The 22625-nt window shown below is 40.5% G+C and overlaps 1 protein-coding gene across 3 annotated transcripts in view; it reads right to left on the bottom strand.

Annotated features, from left to right (window-relative positions):
* LOC111864501 (eukaryotic translation initiation factor 4B) overlaps positions 1-22625 on the bottom strand; it is a 48123-nt gene that overhangs the window by 4612 nt on the left and 20886 nt on the right. For all 3 annotated transcript variants that reach the window (XM_023851783.2, XM_023851785.2, XM_023851784.1), the window contains 3 exons: positions 19447-19603; positions 14752-14935; positions 9039-9150 (listed from right to left, as the gene is read on the bottom strand). In XM_023851783.2, coding sequence (XP_023707551.1) covers positions 9039-9150; positions 14752-14935; positions 19447-19603 — 453 coding nt within the window. The remainder of the gene's footprint in view (positions 1-9038; positions 9151-14751; positions 14936-19446; positions 19604-22625) is intronic.

Genomic DNA, 22625 nt, shown 5'->3' with positions numbered 1-22625 from the left:
ACCATCAGGGGCCAGATACGGTGTTTCTTTCAGAAGAGTGGTTGGGGAGTATTGCCCCCCAAACTGAATCAGTCACAACCCGTATAAAAACAGTGCATTTAAACCTATGTATTTAAAGTTTATGTTGCACCAATAATATTAAGCCGATATTGAAAATTTCACCAATCGATTTTATTGCCTTCTATCACTTCTACCCCCAGAGCATTTTTTCTTAAAGAAACACTGGCCAGATCATGTCTTATGTTTAGTTTTATATATGCCGGGGGAAAATGCAATTATAATTTAAGAAAGAAAAATAAAATGCCTTGAAATGTGCAATTACTTACCATAAAACAGCACAAATTCCTCTTTCAGCAGGGATGAGCACAAAAGACTTTCAATCATAGTTTTTATGGTCTAATGATTATACCTAAATCCTCATATACACACTGTTTTAATGAGAGCACTGTGGTTTCATAAAACTGGAAACCAATGATATAAAATCCACTTCTAATTGTGAGGTTGCCACTCGAAGAATATGTGATAACACGACATCTGAAAGTCTGTTCCTGTTCTTAGACTTTACATGCTTCAGCGATGAAAACGCTGTCTCGCATATGTAAGTACTTGCAAAAACAGAGCAAAGTTTGAGAGCCCAATTTCGTAACAGTGGGTAACGTTCTGGTGAAAGCAGTTTCCAAAAGTCAATTCCAGTAACCTGAGATGTGTTTAAGGATGGGTCACATTGAAGTTCACAAAGCTCTAATTGCAGATGACCTGGCTGAGATTCTATATCACAATGTATAGGATTACTGAATAAAGAAATATCAGGTCGAAAGCTTTCAAAATCGTTAAATCGTCGGTCGAACTCTGAAGACAAATCTTCAATAATTTCAGTGTAGTCCCTAAACTCCAAGCCTTCTTCTTCTTCTGAGAGTTTCCGACAGCAAGGGAAATGTAGAAGGTTATTTTTGTCCAATGCAGACTTAAATAAATGTAGCTTTTTACGGAAACTGTCAACAAAGCCAACCATCTGACATATTGTCTGCTTCTTGCCTTGCAATTGCAGATTCAGGACATTCAAGTGTTGAGTGATATCAGTGAGAAAGGCCAAGTTTCTCAAGAATTCGACGTCTTCGAGATCATTCTGCAGTTCAGCAGAATTCGTAACCTCTTCTCTTAGGAATGTTGCTATTTCATGACGGAGTTCAAAGAACCGTACCAGACATTTCCCACGGCTTAACCATCTTACTTCAGTGTGCAGAAGCAGGTCCCCGTAAGCAGAATCCATTTCTTCCAAGAGGGTCAGAAATTTTCTGTGAGTGAGTGATCGATTTCCTCCTCTGATCAAATTAGTAATTTTTGTGACAGTAGCCATGGTGGTAGACAGTTTAATTGATTTGGCACATAGAGCCTCCTGATGTATAATACAATGCAAGGTAGGTACAGTAATTTGATTCTGTCTTAAAAATCCAACAAAACCGCTTATTGTCCCTGTCATTGATTTAGCGCCATCTGTTACTATGGAGGACAATTTTTCAAAACCACCGAATTCCTCCACTGCACTCTTAACAGCGTTAAAAATATCGACACCTCTAGTTGTGCTGTGTAAAGAGCACACTTTTAACAACTCTTCGAAAATTGTAAAATCTTCCTTAATTGCACGAACAAATATCAGCAACTGATTAGTATCCGAAACATCTGTGCTTTCGTCGAGAGCAATTGAGAAATAGGAACAATTAGCGATAATGTCTTTCACATTATTAGATATCTGGTTGCTAATATCTTCCAGCCTCCTAGTAACAGTCTGTTTTGAAAGGGGCACTGTTTGAAATTTGTTTCCTACCTTATTTTCATTGAAAGCTTCTGCCATCTTTATCGCACAGTTCTTAATTAATTCACCATCACTTAACGCTTTTTTAGCTTTCATTAATTCATATGTCACGAAATAAGAAGCCAGCAAAGCTTCTTCTTGTTGTTTTGTTTCATTGGTAAAAAGAGATTTCTGCTGGAAAAGTTTTTTCTTTAACTGATCGCAGACTACTTTCCTTGATTCACAAGAGTGTTTTCCGAACTTCTGTTTATGATTTGTCATGTAATGCCTCTTTAGGTTGTACTCCTTTAAAACTGCTAGCACTTGAAAACATACTAAACACTGTGGCTTGTGGTCTTTATTTAATATAAAAAAATAGTCATGTTCCCACTCAGATTTGAACGCCCTATTTTCGCTATCAACTTTTCTCAATTTACTATTTGACATGCTGTATCACTCACAATAACTTCAAACACAATTTTAATTTAAAAACAGTTCTACACTCACACTCCGTAATCACACTTCACTTTCTAAAATCGCACTAACTGGGAGACATTTCTGCTAAAACTGGCACTTAACAAAGGCCAGGATGCCGAGAGAAACGGTAAACATCCCATCGCCGCGAGCAAGCTGGGAATGGTTATTATTTTGAAGGTGTCATAAATCCTTCACCACTACGGTCTTCCCTTCAGTGTCATCTCCCTACAGAAGTAGGGTTGGGGAACTTTGAATTTCCATGACATGAACACAGTTATTAGAAAACCGTTTGAACTGTCCAACTCAGTAAGAACGTATACAGTCAATTGCAAAATGCTGTAAGCTAATGAAACGTCCTATTAAAAACTGAATTCTATGCCAATACAGCTGTGAAGTTAAGATTTTTGAAAATAAACCTGAGACTTGGCAGGGGGCCGGAGTAAATCAAGTCGCGGGCCGTATCTGGCCCGCGGGCCGCCAGTTGGCCATCGCTGTTCTAGACAATCACCTCATTGTTGGCGGTGAGATTGTCAGCCCTATGTGCCAGCCACCCTTCACACCCCAGGAAGATTCCTGGTAACTATTTCTGTTAGGGGCTGAGTTGACCCACAGCCACAGTGCAGCTCGAGGGATTAGATCAATTGCAAAATCCAATGAACTCATCAGGAATTGAACCTGCAAACCTTCTAAACTGTAGCACAGTGAATAAGATCTAAAAGTTTGTGATGATGGTAAATTGTTACAATTAATATTTTGCTGGACATTATCCATCATCTTGTCTATTCTAAAAAACAGTCTAATTTCTATTAAAAACACAATATATTCATGGAGCATTTCGAAGAAATAGCAATAGACACAGCTGAATACAAGCCTGCAAAATGGCTGAGATATGTCGACGACACGTTTGTGATATGGCCATATGGACCGGAAGAGCTACAGAAATTTCTTCAACATATTAACAACATCAGGCCTACCATCAAATTCACTATGGAAGTTGAAGTCAACAATGCACTTCCATTCTTGGATGTTTTGGTTATGAAGCAGGGTCCAAAACTGACCACCAAAGTGTACCGAAAGCCTACTCATACTGGTCGTTATCTTCACTTCAAATCCAATCACCCACACCACGTAAAAAGGGGAGTTGTTCATAGTTTGATCAACAGAGCGAAGGTCATATGTCAAAACAAGAAGGATTTTAGTAAAGAAATCAGAAACATAAGACATGATCTAATGCTCAGTGAATATCCTAAAGAATTCGTGGACTCTGTATTGAAGCCATCGACAAGAAATCGTCCCTCTTCAGACACAACATACCGAGGCACTGTAATCATTCCGTATGTCAAGGGTATCGCCGAGAAATTCAGACGCATCGGGAATCGTTTTCAGCTTAGAACAATCTTCAAAACGAAACATACACTCCGGGGGACATTAATGAAAACTGGACCCAGTAGAGATGCCCAGAAAACGAAGCAGTGTGTGTATAGCATCCCTTGCGACTGCGGCAGATGTTACATCGGTGAAACTAGCAGACCCCTAGAAGTACGCATTAAGGAACACAAATATAATATGACACAGGGTTTGCTGGAAAAGTCTAAATTGGCCCAACATGCATACGAGGAAGATCACAAAATTCTTTGGAATGAAGCGAAGGTTTTGCAGATCGAACCCAACACCACATATAGAAGATACAAGGAATCAGCCCACATGTCTCTGCTGGACCATCCTATCAGTCAACCCAGTATGGATATCTCTCCCATCTGGGCCCCTGTCATTACAGCAGAAATCAAGAGACTACAGCGACGTCAAGTGTAGTTGGTTTGGGTAACTCTTTGTTTCATATGTTGGTACCACAAGGAGTATTGCTTCTCTTCCGGTATGATTTCATTCACGATATTTCTCTGGTGCTAAGCCTCAAATTATGATATCTTCAATATTTCTTAGCTCCCACAGATGATTTTGTTGTGCTTGTATACCACAAGGAGTATTGCTTCTCTCCCGGTATGATTTCTTTCTCTGGTGCTAAGCCTCAAATTATGATAGCTTCAACATATCTTAGCTCCCACAGATGGATTAAGTTGTGCTTCTTTTATGAATCCCTTCGGAAATTGGCATAGTTGTCCGGAGATAGGGGCTAGCTCTGTCTATTGGACCCAACTGAGTAGGTTTTACCTGAAGACGGGGACAGAATCCAGTTCCCGAAACGTTGTGTTTTTAATAGAAATTAGACTGTTTTTTAGAATAGACAAGATGATGGATAATGTCCAGCAAAATATTAATTGTAACAATTTACCATCATCACAAACTTTTAGATCTTATTTGCATAACCAGTAGGGACCTGGTATATATCCCAATTTTAGAAAACTTGAACAACTCAAGATCCAGTTGGCTAAGACTTCCAACCATCTACTGTATGCATACTGCATCTACTGCATACCCCCAAACAGTGCATGTACTAAAACAATTTAAAGTGGTAAAGTCGTAGCCAAAGCCTTATCAGTGAGAACAGCATATGCCATGGAAAGGTAAGGATGGCTATAGGACAGGAGAGACTTTCTGACAGACTGGTATTACTGAAGGGAGAGATTTAAGAACTATATTACTGACATGGCCTTGGATGGTATGATATACTTGTACATTCCAGATTTCATGATGGTGCAGTGGTTTCAGCAATATTTCCTCAACAATGTGAAAGGCTGCAGTGTTTGGTATTACTGATGAGGGGATTTATGAAGCATGCCACTGAAATGGCCTCAGGTACATGACATTCATACGAAGATTGATGACAATCAGTTGAGGCATTCAAGTAATATTAAGGTCTACCTCAACAATCTGAGAGGCTACAATGTTGGTACTACCAATGGGAAGTATTTACAACATACACAGTTCAGATGGTCATAGGTAACATGATACAGGCCTACATCAAGGCATTCAAACAATATTAAAGTTTTGCCTCAGCAATCTGAGTGGCTTTAATGTTCGTATTACTGATGAAAGTGATTTATGAAGTAAGAAGTTGAGAGGGCCTCAGAACTGTGAGACACATGTGGAGTTTCTCAAAGACTGCTTCAGGCATTCAAAAGGATCTGAGGATCTCACAGCAGTGGTTATGAAGAGTACTAATCTTCTGGGATACAACATCGTGTAATCTGCTGAAAAGCAACTGACGTTTTAGAGGAACACACAGGCTCCATGTTCAGGGTCAAATAAGCCAAGAACGATACCAGTGTGAAAGTTATATGGTAAGCCAAGTAATTCAATGGCCAGAAATTTTGGATCATACAGGAAGCAGGAGGAATATGAGAGGGTGGACCTCAGCACCCACTGGCTCACCATTGGACAGGCTGCCAGGCTCTCACACAGCCACTGAGCAAACCAACAGAACACAAGAACAGGCATTACGGATGGATTTGAGAAGGGCTGGGTTTTGCTGGTCTAGGAAAACAACAGACAAAGAGTGATTGGGAGAGAGGTCAAGTGAGTGGCTGGCATGAGGTGGAGGGATGAGGGAGCAGGGTAGGGGAAGGAAGCCAGAACATCAGGGTGGAGTCTACTGAGTGCCTTGTGAGGGCAGTGAGCATGGACCTGCATGGCCCCACAGAGAACCCAAATCTGCTGTCATGTGATGAAGGCTTACTATGATCTTTCAGGGAGCAAATGAGAGGTTTCCATGACTTGCTCAGACAGAAGCCATCCTCCATGTTCATAATGTTGGGACAAAGCTCAATCTCAAGTGCCTCCCTCATGATGCAATCCATATAACTGGGTTTGATGGAGAGGATGGCAGTATGGTGTAGCTGGTTGCGGTGCCCCTTTGATACTGTGCTCTGCCACAGCCTATTGTCCAGAAGTCCTAGACCAGTGTTTCTCAACCGCCAGGCCACAGCCTGGTACAGGACCTTGGCATCAATTATCCTTTAAGAGACGGGCCATTTAAATTCCTGTAATGGCAGCAGGCCGAGTTAATTTAAATGTCCACCATTGTAGAGTATTAAAAATTGTAAGCATGTTACTGAAAATGCTGTGATTTCTACAATTTTTGTGATAAACCAACGAAATAAATGCTGCTTTTATCTAGAAAGAATATAGAATCAGATATTGTAATTTACAGATTTTAAAATCTGTAAAAATTGCAGTATAAATGCATGCTGCTATCTTGTCTTACTATGTCTTATCTGGCAAAAGGGGAGGAAGTTTATGTTTGTACTGCACATTCTCCAGTCACGTCGGAACCTTTCCGTATGCACAAGTGTGGGCGAAGTCTTATCGTACTATGTCCTTCAGAAACTCTCACTGTGTATATCTCGGACTAGCCACACAGAGGTATTGTTCTCGCAATAGCCTTGCACATCCCCCTTGCTTCCTCGCCACTTTCAGAGTTGTCTGTATGCATTATGAATCGGTGTCATTTATCGCGGCCTCTCAATTTCAGCTTCTTCCATGCAAAACGAGGCCATGGTGAATAGTTGAAATTGCGATGTTTTATAAGCGTTATGATTAGAGGAGGCCACTCGACATCACTGGCCGACTTCCTCTAATACGAGACTGAGGAGTCATGTGTGCTCTTCGCGTGGGAAACAGTGTTACATCCAGACATAGTGCATGAATTGCAACGTCGGACCCTGCATTCAGTTAGATGACGCAGGAGGGAAGACAGTCTACTTATAAAGCGGGTGCCCAAAAATAATGTAAGTAGAACAAGAATTTCTATCTTAAAATTAGATTTTAAAACACTGTGCACACGCGTGGTCTGCACATACCCATACGGTGTCGCATGGCCACTTGGCTACACTTTAAAGGTCTCCATACGGTGCCGCTAGGCTCTTAAAGGTTATACTGGGCCCTAGTAATATAAAAAAATAATTTACCAGGCCACAGTCTCACAAAGGTTGAGAACCACTGCTCTTGATAGATATATCATTGGTACTCCTTCAACCTGGTTTTAATCCTACATAATCCAAAACTTCTGGCCAGCCAATTACTCAGCTTGCCACCTGCTTTCACACTGGTATGTTGCTCAGCTTATTTGACCCTAAAGATGGAGGTGATACATTCCTCCGAAATGCCGGTTGACTTTCAGCAAACTACATGGCCTTGTATCCCAGAAGATAGTACTCTTCATTCAAAAGCTGTTTTGTTGGGGGGGGGGATAAACAGACAGCAAGGCAATCTCAGAAGGATACATTTATTTTTTCAAAATATGGAAAGAGGCTAAGAAAATAATTTCTGTTGGGTAAATTTATATAGTGACAGTTCTGAAAGATCAAACAGCAGAACATCATGCTTTAGGTTAAATATTCAAATTTCATATCACAGGGAATTCTTAAGAAAAGACAATGGGACTGACGATTTATTTCAGGAGAAGATTTCTTTCGCTGGGAAATTAGAACTTCATGAAGAATGTCATCTTCTAGGATGTGGCACCATGTAGATATTGTGTTGACTAATGTTTCATAGGAATGTATCACCTCCATCTTCAGGGTATAACAAATCAGCAAGTGATCAACCAGCGGATGGAGGTGATACATTCCTCTGAAATGTCAGTTAACACAATATCTACATGGTGCCACATCCCAGAAGATGGCATTCTTCATAGTCACTGCCGTGAAAACCTCAAACCTTACTTAGAACTTCATGTTTGTTTCCGGTCTGCAAAAAATCTACAGGTCTTAACAAACATACCAAAATATTCACACAGACAAGAACAGTAATAACAAAGATAAGTGAATACATAATTCCTATAATCAAGGTATTTTCTTGCATTACAACCACCTATAAGCATTCAACAATGATATGCTTTCAGCTAGGACTGGCGTAAGTGAACTCATATGACATATATGCAGATCCAGCTTGACTGATTATATTAAATTTCTTCTCTCTCATCTACTTCAGGTCCCATTAATTCATAGGAGAGAGAACTTAAACATGTATTTCATGCATATCTTACTACAAAAAAAATGTACTGTCCTACTGTTAACGACACTAACTACAAATTCAGCATACAAACCAGTAATTGTCTTTCTCACATGTGAACACTCCATCATATCAAATATCAGTTGCTGTCAACAGAAACCAGTGTTAACAACAGCAACCAGCCATGATGTTATTTCTTGTTATCCAAAATTAAGTCTTCATTTTACCCAAATGGACGTGAAGCAATATAAATCCGAGTCTCTAAACCTTCACTCTGAATCTTGTGCCAACAACCTGGTTCCTCTTCCCACTCAGAAGACACAAGTTATCACTGACTGTGTGTGACATTTTAAGTATCTAAACTTCTCAGCTTATATAACAGAGCAAACTGTTCTTTATGATGTGTGTCTACATAAAGTACTGTGCCCGGTAGACTGCAGAAATAAGGAATGGTTCAATTCAATATAAAATGGTGAGGCTGTCTTCCAGTCATGAGAAAAACAAAACACACAGTTAAACTGAGGAGTGAAAATCTTAATGTAACAATTCTAAAATCAGTATAAAAATAAATAATTGTACATTCCACTCCATAATAGGAAATTCAATAGACACATATCACTAAGAGTTGGCCTGAGCAGTAATGCTTTAGTCCTCTTACCTGCAAGGTGCCCAATTCAACCACCTATCTAGGCTGAAGTATTTCATGACCTTCTTCAGTCCGTTGAAATGGAAATACTCCAATACTGTAAACTGTAAACAGCCTTTCCAATATGTTATTCACTACCATTAATCATCTGACACTACATACTCCAAGTCACCGACTGCACCATTATTAAACTATGAAGAAATATACCCTCACCTCTCAACAATTTGCCTGCCTTCTCCTCGTCCTCCCCTTTGCCTCTCTCCACCTCGGGCAGATCCACCCCCTCTAGACGGATGTCCTCGTCCTCCTCTGTCATCTCTGTCATCTGCTCACATAAGAATTTGAACAGAATTCAAGACTGTTCAATCTGAACAGTAGGAAATCAGTGAAACACTGCTGGAAATTAGTAAAAGAATCCCATTTTGCCAAAAAAAAAAATGGATGTTTTACACACAATCGCTGTGCAGACAAATCCAAGTTATGTCTATTGGACAACAAATTGTGTATAGTATCATCAATGGAAAACCATTATTTTATAAACTTAAATGAACTTTTCCACCATGAAAAATATCCCATAACAACAAACCCATGTAATGAAAATAACGGAAATGTAATTCAATGAAAGCACAGTGAAACTGCTACACAGTGAGTTTAAAAGAAAAACGGTAAAGCTTTCCCTGTAACAGGACATGAAGACCCATAAGGTTGAGAGACTTCGAGGTTCCCATTTTCTATAGACAGTCGGTTCACAGGTGGCAGTATAGTTGTCAGCCTTATACACCAGCCACCCTTCAACCCCTAGAAGTTTCCCAGTACTCATTTCTGTTAAGAGGTTGAGTCGATACCAGGGCCATAGTGCCACTGGAAGGATTAGATCAATTGATAAAATACACCTCATTGGGACTCAAGCCCACAACCTTCCAGCTTGTAGCATAGTGCCTCAACCAACTATGCTACTGCGTGCCCCTTGTCCATGGCACAGTGCTTAATAAATTAAGTGTAACTTTACCTTTTACTCTTTCACTCAGAACAATCACTGAATGGGTGTCACTCGAACATCTCTAAGATAAAACAAAAAGGTCTTGTGGCTTATATGAACCAAATTTAATTCCTTTATTATATTTGATACAACATAACTGTAGGAATGATGTCTAATGAAACCGAACTGGACATACAGAGACATTTAATAAACAACCAACCATAGATTTGTGTCTTCTGGGATGTAAAACTCTCTACTTTGGTAGAAAGTAACTAATATTTCAGAATAATTTAATACCTCCATCATCAGGTTAATCTTCCTCCCTGGCAAAAGAGGCAGCATGTTTCTCTAATACACTGATAACTTTCTATCAGATTATACGTCATCACACCACAAAAGATGGAAATCTTCATATTCATCACTATGAGAACCTCAAATCCCACAAACCATTTACAGAAAAACACTGGTCAGGGAACATGCAGACATGCAGCAAGAAAATACATCTCCTGCACGTGCCGAGTGAGTAGGTAAAATCTTGACTTTATGATAGGTTATGAAAATCAGATATCAGGATTTTTCGTAGTTCATGAGAACCTTCTAAGCATCTTCAATAGGGAGACTGGCAGTGTTCATACCTTTATATTCTTTCAATGCATTCTTACCATTCTTACATATCACGCACTTACAAGGAATTACAATTAATTCCCCCCCCCCACCAAGTTATACTGCAGTCCTGAATTGCATGTACTGACCAAAACTCTAATCTCGACACTTGTTGGGCTAGGAAGTGGGGTGAGGGTGGAAAGGACAGAACCAGGCCTACCGTGTATTGCATCACTTTAGGGCATACTGTTAGTTCCTCAGAACTCTAGCCGTGGTAGAGGGGTCATACCATCTCTCACGGAGCTAGGGGAGCAGTCAGCTTACATCAGCGTGGGTACTACCAGTTTGGAATGTAGCGTCTTGGAGTTCGGTCAGGTGTATAGTACGTTGTGTTGCTTGTTAGTTGGTCTCCATAGGCAATGTTCTCCACTCGATGAGTAGCTCTGAACGTCACCACAGCAAGCGTACAGCTTCGCTTGCTCCATAACAGTGTTTACCTTTCCGCGCAGCTAAAGTTACGAGGCACTAAGTATGCTGGACACTGAACTAAAGCAATTGTTTGTCTCTCTACAGAGAGAAACATCATTTCAGCAGTGAAACTGACACTGAGTATAATAATATTATGCCTGATGAAGACAGTAACATGGAGCTTGCACAGCCACTATAGAGTATGTACTGAATGGTTTGACTCAGGTAGTAGTTGCTGATTCATGCTGCTGCTGCTCCTTTAATGGTTCAGACTTCTGCATTCCTCATAGCTCTCAAGATTAGACTCTTGAACTGTACTATGCAGAGAAATGCCACCAAGTCACTATACCCATACATTCATCCTCTTGGTTAATTTGAAGTATTTAATAATTATGAATTAACAATAGGCTAGGGACCCTGGTGAAGCTCTGATGTCTTAGCATTAAGAGAGAGATAGATGGGTTGCCTGACCATTGCATTCCAGTCTCTACGTGCCGAGCCCAAGGAGAGGAACAACACACCCAGATGTAATGTTCGTTAAGAGCAAAAACTGTACACTTCGAGGGTGGTCTGCACAGCTGGGCATTTACATAAAGAGACTTGGTCCAATGGCTATAGTATCAAGGGGAGTGAAATGCATCCAAGTGCTGAAACCCATTAATCTGAGTGTATTATAAGTGAACACAAGGAAGTCCCCAATAAGAGCAGATGTTTCAAACCAAATGTGAGGTTTCTGAAATATATTAACCTTTAAGGGATGGGCCATTTAAATTCCGGTAATGGCCGCGGGCCGGAGTTAATTTAAATGCCCGCCATTGTAGAGTAATAAAAATTGTAATCATGTTATTGAAAATGCTGTGATTTCTACAATTTTTGTGATAAATGAACGAAATAAACGCTATGTTTATCTAGAAAGCATACAGAATCAGATATTGTAATTTACAGATTTTAGAATCTGTAAAAATTGTTACATTGATTCCAAAAAAAAAAATTTCCTCAATTTTGAGTGTCTGTCCACAAAAATGCATAAAGCTTCTGCATAAAATGTTTCTGCAGTATAAATGCATGCTGCTGACACACGGTCTGACTATGTCTTATCTGGAGGAGAGAGGAAGTTTGTTTTCATTGCACATTCTCCAGTCAGTCTGCTTCTTGTATACACCAGTATGGGCGAGTTCTTATCCTTCTTTGTCCTTATGAAACTGTGCATGTTTATACATGGATGTTGGACTATCCACACAGAGTTACTGTTCTTGGAATATTCCCCTCAATGCCCCTTGCGTCATCGTCCCTTCATAACCGACTGTACCGCATTCTGAATGGTGTGATTTATGAGCGGCCTCTCAATTTCGTCTTCTTCCATGCGAAATGGGGCCATGGTGCATAGTTGAAATTGTCATGTTTTTAAGGGTTACGAATAGAGGAGACCACTCGCCATCACTGGCCTACTTCCTGCTAATATGAGACAGATGTTGCGTGTGCGCGCTTCGCGTGGAAAACAGAGTTACACATGGAAAAAGTGCATGAATTGCGACGTTGGACTCTTCATTCAGTTACATGCAACATTCAGTTAGATGATGCAGGAGGGAAGACAGTCTACTTATAAAGCTGGTGTCCAAAAATAATGTAAGTAGAACAAGAATTTCTATCTTAAAATTAGATTTTAAAACACTGTGCACACGCGTGGACTGCGAGTCACCATACAGTGTCTTTCGGCCACTCAGCTTTACTTCAAAGGTCCCCATACGGTGTCCTTCGGCTCATAAAGGTTAACTGTGCCTGTTTCCAAATTAGTGAATAATCCTGTTACCAAACTAGTCTGTTTGGGAAACTGTACGTCAAGACTGCCCCAATCTATCAACTGTTTACAACCCAGGGGAAAAAGAATCAACAAAATGAGTGGATGGTGGCAGGGGACTGCAATATCCACTGAGCCACTGAAACCCAAAGCACTGTCAGCCAGCAAGGAGCTGCAGTATCACAAATACTACTGACAATTAGAATCACTTCTGTTGTCCCATTATGTTTCGTAATGAGTCAACCTTTTAAGTCTATTTATCTCAGAAGCTTCATTTCTAGACTTAACTTCATTTCTGGATTTAAGTGGGTTTTCCTTCTACACCTCGATATATTTTGCTGCACAAAATATTATTAGGATGATCATATCATGGAGGATCAGATGGGTGGTACATGCAGGATGTTAAGGAGAGAAGACTGTACATGTAGAAAGGTTCTGACATGAAATCTGATGAAAGAATATAACTTGTGAGATGTAAGCAAAGATGGAAGGAAAATATTAGTCACTGATTCATGTAGTCTATGTTCAAAAGGGGATGCTGTCCACCACTACATCACACAATCTCTTCAGTCCTCCTTAAGGCACATTGCTTTCTGCTGTACAACTATGTGCTTTGATGATTCATATTCTCGTGTGTACTGACTTAATAAACACTATTTTGTAAACTTTCAGACCTAAGCTTTGAAAGAAACTTCCCAGTAACTATCTACACTACGAGGGTCGATCAATAAGTACCCGTGTTAGGAATAAAGACACAAGTTTTTCAATTTTTTTTTTTATTTTTCAACGTAATCTCCTTTGAGGTCAATACACTTTTCCCAACGCTTCTGCTATTTCTTTAACCCCTCCAAAAAATACAATTTGTCAAACTCTTCAAAATTCGCTTCTGTCTCGGCGATAACCTCCTCGTTTCAGCTGAATTCCCCCCCCCCGAGCCAAGTTTTCATGTTGGGGAACAGAAAAAAGTCGCAGGGAGCCAGGTCGGGCGAGTACGGTGGGTGCAGCAGCAATTTGTAGCGCAGTTCATGCAATTTGGCCGCGACAATTCCAGATGAATGTGCTGGTGCATTATCGTGGTGAAACAGCACTTTTTTCTTAGCCAAATGGGGCCGTGTCTCCTTCAATTTCTTATCGAATCGGTCCAATAATTCACTGTAGTACTGATCGTTCTTCCTTTCTGCAAAAAGTCCATGAAGATTATTCCCTTCGAATACCAAAAAATCGTGGCCATGACCTTTCCGGCCGATGGGACCGTTTTTGCTTTCTTCAGAGCAGATTCACCCGGAAGAATCCATTGTTTTGACTGTCGCTTGGTCTCTGGCGTATAATAATGTATCCAGGTTTCATCAACGGTGTCGACTCGACACAAAAACTCGTGCAAATTTCGCTTAAAGAGGTCCAAACACTGCTTCGACATTAACAGCCATATCCGCTTGTTGCCCACCGTGAGCAATCGCGGCACCCATCGGGCCGACACCTTCCTCATACTTAACTTATCATGTAAAATACTGATTGCCATTCCGTACGACACGCCTACAGCCTCTGCTGCTTTGCGCACTTTAGTTCGGCGATCAGCAAAAATCATGTCATGGACCTTTTCAACGATTTCCTCGGTAACCACGTGTGCCGGGCGGCCTGGTCGCTCCTCATCAAAAACAGATGTACGACCACGTTTAAATTCGTTGAACCAATATCTCACGGTTGTCATAGATGGTGAAGGGTTCCCATAGACAGCATCCAACTTCACTTTTATTTCTTCACATGTTTTTCCATCCAAAAATAAAAAGTGAATTACAGATCAATATTGCACTTTTTCCATTGTATCGAGAAAGACGAAACATGTCTGATGCAACTGGCTGCCAAACAAAAACTAACCTATGAATCAGTCTGAAATTTAGCATGGTGTCGTTTGACAGATGGCAGTACACGATGGTAATGCCAACTTCCCTCAGCAACACCACCTGTCTTCAAACACGGGTACTTATTAATCGACCTTCGTATCTATAACACTATAAATATCTATTACTATGAAACCTGGTAACAGGATCCAATGTCTGCAAATTCTGAAAGAAACATACACTGCCTACGTGGGGTGCTACGGTTGTTTTGCGTCTTCCTCTCCGAGTCACCAGGTTCATGGTACCGACGAGGAGAGTCAGATCTTTGTGTCTGCTGCCTACGTGGTGAATCTCGTCGGTTTCCTCTGTGCTCCTGTTCGTGATCTGAATGATCACTGTGTGGACTCACATGGCCATTTCCTTCCTGAAAAATGCAAAATATTTAGATAAACAGAGCAATTTTGAGGATGTGTCACCATGTGGCCTGATAGAAATTCATAAATATTTCAAATGAATGTACTGCCTCCATCTTCATGATCAAAAAGTAGACCAAACAAGTAACCAGCAAGAAGCTGAAAAATGGAGACAGCACAGTCCTATACAATGTCAGTGAACGGGCTTCAGTGTCACATACTTCATAGTTGTATTATTTTTTTATTTCTCAGGGTGGAATGAAACTGGGTCCCACTTTGTATGTCAGCCACTATTTGGCCTACTGTACCAGCCCCAGATGATGGATGATGAGTGCGGAGTAGTTGGTGGAATGAGAATTGGCAAGGGAAACTGAAGTACTAAGAGAAAACCTGCCCCAGTGTGACTTTACCCACCACAAATCCCATATGACCTTACCTTGCACTGAATCCAGGTTGCCATGCTGGGAGCTACTGCACAACCTACTCTTCATAGTTGCCCCTGTGAGAGCCTCAAACCCAACAATATTCAGATAGTTAAAATCCTACCAGCAACTACACATGACAACTGGCTATAAGGTAAAGCTGTCCCTGTTCTCAACTAATGAATCACTATACCATGAAGGCGTGTGGGGGACTGGACGCATAGATCCACATTTTCTTGACCTTGGCACTAGCAGGAGGTGAATGGCCAGCTTCATGCCTAGGCTGCTTTACCCTGGGGAAAGAGCTCCTAGTACCCATTGGATAGGAGGTTGGGTGGACCACAGAGCCATTCCGGATGACATGGAGAAGTGAAAATTCCTGACCCCACTGGGCTCACATTTTCTCTAGACAGTTGGCTCACAGATGGTGGTGAGGTTGTCAGTCTTACATGCCAGCTACTCCCCCAGGAAGATTCCTGGTACTCATTTGTGTTAGATGCTGAGTCAACCCTGGGGCCATAACGCAACTGGAAGGATTAGGTCAATTAAAAATTCCTATGACCTCATCAAGAATAGAACCCGTAACCTTTCAGATTGTAGCATAATGCCTCAGCCAACTATATTATCATGTGCCCCTCCAACTAGTGCCGAGGTCAAGAGAATGTGGAGCAATACATCCACTCCCCCATAAGCCTTCATGGTGTAGTGCTTAATTAGTTAAGCACAGGGACAACTTTACCTTTTTACAAGTTAAGCTATAATAACATACAGGAACTAATATATAAAATGCACAAAGCATAATGTGCTTCCTATTACGACCACTCTCCGTATCTGTCTAGAAAGTGGTGTCTGATGGAAGAATCACTTTTGCACACAACACACCTTGGTCAGTGACAACAAAATATGATCACTACCAGCTGCATGTGCTTACTTTACTGATACTGCTATTTCAAAACAACATATCTGTTACATCCAGGATTCCGTATCCTTTGTGTGAACTGCATCAACAGGAAGAAAGTACTGTGAAGGGTATTCACTGGATTTAAGATATCTCTGGAGAGCAATTTTATTTAAAACATGAACTGAAAATGCCATTAAAAGGGAGAATTTCTACAGTGGAGAGGCTACTTATTTCAGACTTCTAATTCCCTTAACTGAATCCATTCAAAACTACAGAAGAAATGATGAATTTAAATAATTCAGTGGCTTACACCTGCGTAACTTGAAACAATTTTTATGAAACAAAAGGGTTTTTTATTTCTTGCATACTGAAGTTCTTGCTTTTGGTATTATGAAAGTAACTGGCGGAATTCTAAAGTAAAACTTCAACAGGTGGAATTCTAAAGTAAAATTTTAACAGAGTGATACTAAATTATTGTCGAGGTTTCCGTCGCCTATAATTTTCACACCAGAAAATAAAACTGCTTACGGAATATGAAATTGTAACTCAGCAGTTTTATTACTTGTTGATTCGATATCACAGAATGCTAAACAACTTCAATATGTGCACCTTTCTTGGCACACAAGATGTCCAAGCTTCCTGTCCTGTCTTCCCACTCCTTCTTGGTGCAGAACATTACCAGTCTCTCAAAACTGTTTTAACCAATGTCAGATAGCATTATCTGAAGGTGGATCTTTTCCATAGTAAGTTCTGTGACGACGATGTGTTTTGGTAACAAACTTTGTTTTGAAAAACTGAAGTACACAAACTGCTTTGTCTTAAATAGTCACCATTTTGAGGTATGACATATTTTCTCCCAAACATCAATGCAGTGAGTACAGCGCTGCCAAATAAAACTTTTTGAGTTGCACTTTCATATTCCATACGCAGTTTTATTTCGTTGTTTCCAGTTTGAAAATTATAGGCCACAGAAATCCTAACAACAATTTAGAATCACCCTGTAATCTTGTGACATTTTTCATGCAGGAACAAAAGCTGCACAGTTCATATACTCGAACCCTGTTTTTGATTCTATCTCTGCTGATACTGTGATCTCAGTTGTGACAATGTGGTGTAGTCTCATAGGTGGGTACCAGAGGATCATACTGCCTCTATCTTGAAGGCAGAAACATAGTGTTCTTTCAAAATGCTTATATCTACCCATCAGACCATATGGTCTCATAATTTAGATCACACAATATGTACCTTCAATGCCACGAAACACTCAAATGTTATATCATAATGCCTTTCACATCCCATGTAGATTTGATGACAGTCACAACAGTATGTGGCTAAGACAAAATCCAAGTACTTCCTGACAACATACATCTGCTCAGACTGTGGAGTGGGAAGGATATGGCAAAATTTTTTTATTGCTAGTGGGGTGGGACTAAGTTCCTTGTACTGCGGCCACTTCTGGCCTATTGTACCAGCCCCAGATGATAGGTGAGGGTGATTGTGGAGCAATTGGTGGAATGAAGATTGGCAGGGGAAACCGAAGTACTTGGAGAAAACCTGCCCAGAACAACTTTCTCCACCACAAATCCCACTTGACCAGACCCGGGCTAAATGGTACAATACTGTCACAAAGTATGTGTGGCTATAGACAGGGTTTCGATTGGTGAACAGGTTTATTTAAGACTTACAGGTCATACCTATAAATGACTATAATACTATCACTATTTCAACACACTTCATAGTTCACTAGAGCATACAGTCTAGTGTTCTCAGTTTGTTACTGACCACTCTGGTCAGTTTGCAAGACTAGAGGAACAGATTCCCACCTCCAACACGCATACAGCAACCTGAAGATGTTCTTAAAGCACATGTATCAAAAGCACACGATGGTCCAACACCATATCAATAAAGAAATGTGTACAGTATCTGTAGTGTTTCCATTATTTTGTTCAATCCCTGTACATACATATATAAGGAGTAGGCCTAACAACTGGCCCTTGCACCACAATCTTTAGTAATCTACTGTGCTTCTGAGATGTGATGCCATGTCATTTGGCAGATATGAACTAAATTTTTGAGGCACTGTCGTACCTATCTACCAACAAATATAATGTCACGTCTCAGATGACAGTAATCTTCATAACCTGCATTCAGCAGCCATATCCAGTGAACTTACGCAACTTCTATCCAAAGAGATTTTAGAATCTCCTGAGGAAACAGATTTGGATGTTAGTTCTACAGAGAGTGATAGTAATGTGACAGAAGTTCTTAAGGATACTAATATGGAACCAAAAATTATGTATCACTTGCAGAGCCAAGGTAACTGCTGTTTAAGTTATAGTGAAGCTTATACATGGTGAAACAAACAAGCACATATTCCTTTCAGCCCTCTGAAGCCTGAAATTCATCCACATTTAAAAATCTGTCAAAATATTTCAGTTCCTCACAGAAAATGCAGTGCATCTTCATTACATAGCTCAACTGGATAATATACTGTTTATTCTGTGAAGAGTACAAAACCCATAAATATACTGTTGGCACAATACAGACACCATACTGACAATGGTATATATAGTAGTAGGGGCCATGACAACGTAGTAAGTATAGCAACTGGCTATGGGCTGGATGACTGAGGGGTCGGAGTTCTTGAGTGCTGGTAGGGTAAAAAATGTTCTCTTCTCCACAGCGAACCAGACTGGCTCTTGAGGTTCACCCATGGTACATACAGTAGTAGGGGCCATGACAACGTAGTAAGTATAGCAACTGGCTATGGGCTGGATGACTGAGGGGTCGGAGTTCTTGAGTGCTGGTAGGGTAAAAAATGTTCTCTTCTCCACAGCGAACCAGACTGGCTCTTGAGGTTCACCCAACCTCTTATCCAATGGGTAGTGTGGACTCTTTCCGGGGGGGGGGTTAAGCAGCCAGGGCACTAAGCTGACCACTTGCCTCCAACTAATGCCGAGCTCAAGCAAATGTGGACCAATACATCCACTCCACCACACACCTTCATGGCATAGTGCTTAGTTAATCACAGGACAACTTTACCTTTACATTTCATACAGTAGTAACCAGTGTGCCTTAAAAGATAAAGACAGGCCCTGATATTAGACTGCCTGTCTTAAAACAGATTACATTCATTAATCTAATGACTCAAAGCACAGCAAATACATGTACTTGTGTGACTATCAACACTAGTGCTTACTGCAGAATCATCAGTATGTGGGGTTTGACTTTGTTGTGATCGCCGAACCCAAACATTCTCCTTAGGTGGTGGGGCAGGCTCCATTCTCCTTGGAGTGGGTGGCTTCTCGGCTGGAACATCGTCATCTCGGTCACCATACTCACTTCCACTCTTAGACCTGGAAATAAGAGGCAATAGTGGTACAACACAAACATGTCTGAAATTGCTTTAATCTCACACTTTGTATTCAAAATTTTAATTTTCTTAAATTCAGTGAGCTAGCACAGCTCAGCAAAATTACTTGTCATATGCTGGGCAACAGAAGTTGAACTCCCTGCTGGGGCACAATTTTCTCCTCACCTCGTGAGTCCAAAGTGGCTCAGAAGCCTATCTGGCCAAGCATTTGATTCATTCTTTCAGCAGGGGAAAGCAGATACGGCATGAAGCTGAGAACCAACTTTCATTTCACACTGAGGTTTAATAATTCATGAGACTAACAGGCTGGTCAAGTGGTAACATTTTAGACTTGTATTCAGGAAGTGTTCAGTTTGAGTCTAACCTGGGATGCTGGATACCCTGACTGAGTTTTCTCATGGTTTTCCTCAGTTCCTCCAGGCAATGCTGGAATAATACACTGTCTAGGCCACGACTACTTCCATCCAAACACTAATTCATCAATCATCCTACCATTTGATATTATACAGTCCACACCTTTACAGCATAAAAATATTCATGTGACCTATCTCCATTCTTCCATGCACCATCAAGGCATGGTAATTAAACACGTGGACAACTTTATGTCTGCCTCAGATGCAGCTGAAACAGGTCCCACATCTTAGCAGTCCGACTTGAAGAATACACGCAGAACATAATAATAATAACAACAGGAAGAAAATACTGCTAGACATCAAGTACATGAAGTGGTACAGTTTAAATGAAATAACCAACAAGAGGTTACAACATTCTTAACTCTAGTACAGTGAGGCAATTAAGAAAGCCTACCAACTACTGTACAAGCTTAAATAATCATATCACTTGCCCCTCCTTCTCTTCACTGATGTTCAGTACTTAATTTGAAACGTTCAAAGAAACTGTATGCAATGCACTCTTTCTGGCACTCAGCAAGAATTAATATGCAATGGTTCCAAAGGTGTCTCAGCTTCTTCAGGGACTGTTATATTTATGTCCACAAAGTGTGGCTCCTAGCTGCCCCAGTGGGGACAGTGACATGGTCAATTTGTGAGAAAAGGTTGAATACAGCTTAACTTTTTCAATCCACAAGAGCAAGCATATATGTAATTTCCTAAAGAAAACAGCATTGCAAGCATGTTTAGCACATGAAAGCACTGCCAAATCAGAACTGATGCACAAGCATCCACACACAAAACAATACTGGAAATCTCATTACTATTTATGAAGCTACAAAGTGAATTCATGAAATGAAATGAGTTACATATTCGTAGATCCACACTTTCTTGACCTCGGCACTTGTTGGAGGTGAGTGGTCAGCTTCACACCCCAGCCACTTTATCCCTGAGAAAGAGTCCCTTGTAACCATTGTAAAGGAGGTTGAGTGAACCAGAGAGCCGGTCTCAACAACTTGGATAAGAGAAAATTTTTGACCCTACCGGGACTCAAACTCTGGCCTCTCAGTCATCCGACTCATAGTCAGTTGCTATAGCAACTGCGCTATCCTGACATGCAAAATGTTAAAATGATATGGTAGTTTACATAGAGAAACAAAATAGCATTAGCATAAACATTCAGAGACAATACACATCACACATTCTAAATTACATAAATTTTAGGTTGTAAAACATAATTTCTCTCAAAAAGTTCAACAAAATGCATATCACTTGCACAAAGTATGCACATTCTCAACGGCATATTTTAATGTGTTATGTAAACTTTACCCTCCATACAAAGTATACCTTCCAGTTTGAGTGGTTTATATGTTTTGGGCCTTACACAACAACAGCCATCTTCACCTTACCATGCCCTCCCTTCTGTATCACAGTAGCTCCAGGTTTCAGAGGTGATCAATCTTGGTAATGTGACTCTTAAAAGGGTGCATTTTCTTTGATTTCATACTTCATTTTCAATCATTAAAACAAAATTTTTCATAACCTACATCTCAGCAACAATTATTTGAACTGCCAGTTTTTCACTTGTATCACTGAAGTAACGGCACCAGTTTTTACTTCTGCTGTCACTATCTACTATCAGAATCTGTATGGTATGACAGTTTGATAATGTGGAAATGCCTCCGTAGTGGACAGAAGCATCTACTGATGAAGATGAAGAAATACCAATATCTACCTTGGATGAGGTGAATTTTACAGCTTTAAAAACAAAAAGTAACAGAGCTTCAGGACCAGACGGACTGAATGCTGAACTTTTAAATGTAGATGCAATAAGTCTTGCACACAGACTACGGAAGTTGATTAAAAGACATGGGAAGAGGCCACATTTAATGCTATGGTGTGAAAAGAAAAAACCTTTTGTATCAAGAATGTTCATAAGCATTAAACAAGATCTGAGACCAGTTACTGAAAATTACTGTATTCTTGAATGGGACACTATGAAGTCTGGTTAATGTTACCAACATTTTGGAGGAATCTGTTCCCTAGTACTCAGAAGTAGAGTGAGGACCGAGACACTGAGCTAACCACTAAGGGAAATGAGAATGGTGAAAAGAAAAAAGAACTGTGGCTATCCTCATGACTTGCACACCTCCTCAGTTCGCCACCTTTCAAACCCTCACCTGACAATGGCATTTAAGAATGCAGAATGTACTGTGAGTGAGGCATCAGCCAGGTTTGGTCGAATGGCATCTGACATATGTGAAGGTCATGTATTCCAAGTACTTACTGATCAACATAATATTGTCATGCAAGGTAAGTGTGACTATAGACGGGGTTTGGATTTACTGAACACTTACAGAATGTAACTACAAATAGCTATGACAGACCCTCATTGAGTTATGCAGATCACTGTAACTACAACACACATGAAGTTTTCTCAGTCTTCACTAGCCGTTGTCTGGTAGTGGCTTTCAATAGTAGATGTTCCCCTTCTTCTGGGTTCCTGAACTATCCCTGGCTTCAGATACCAGCTTCTCGCCTCACAAATGCAACTCTCAACTGCCTCAACAAAACTACTAATCCTCACTATACAGCCCTGGAATGGATCCTACAGAA

The sequence above is a fragment of the Cryptotermes secundus genome, unplaced genomic scaffold (genome assembly GCF_002891405.2).
Source record: "Cryptotermes secundus unplaced genomic scaffold, Csec_1.0 scaffold854, whole genome shotgun sequence".
NCBI lineage: Eukaryota > Metazoa > Arthropoda > Insecta > Blattodea > Kalotermitidae > Cryptotermes > Cryptotermes secundus.
Note: the sequence above shows the minus strand (reverse complement) of the source record. Positions and strands in the feature narration are given on the sequence as shown.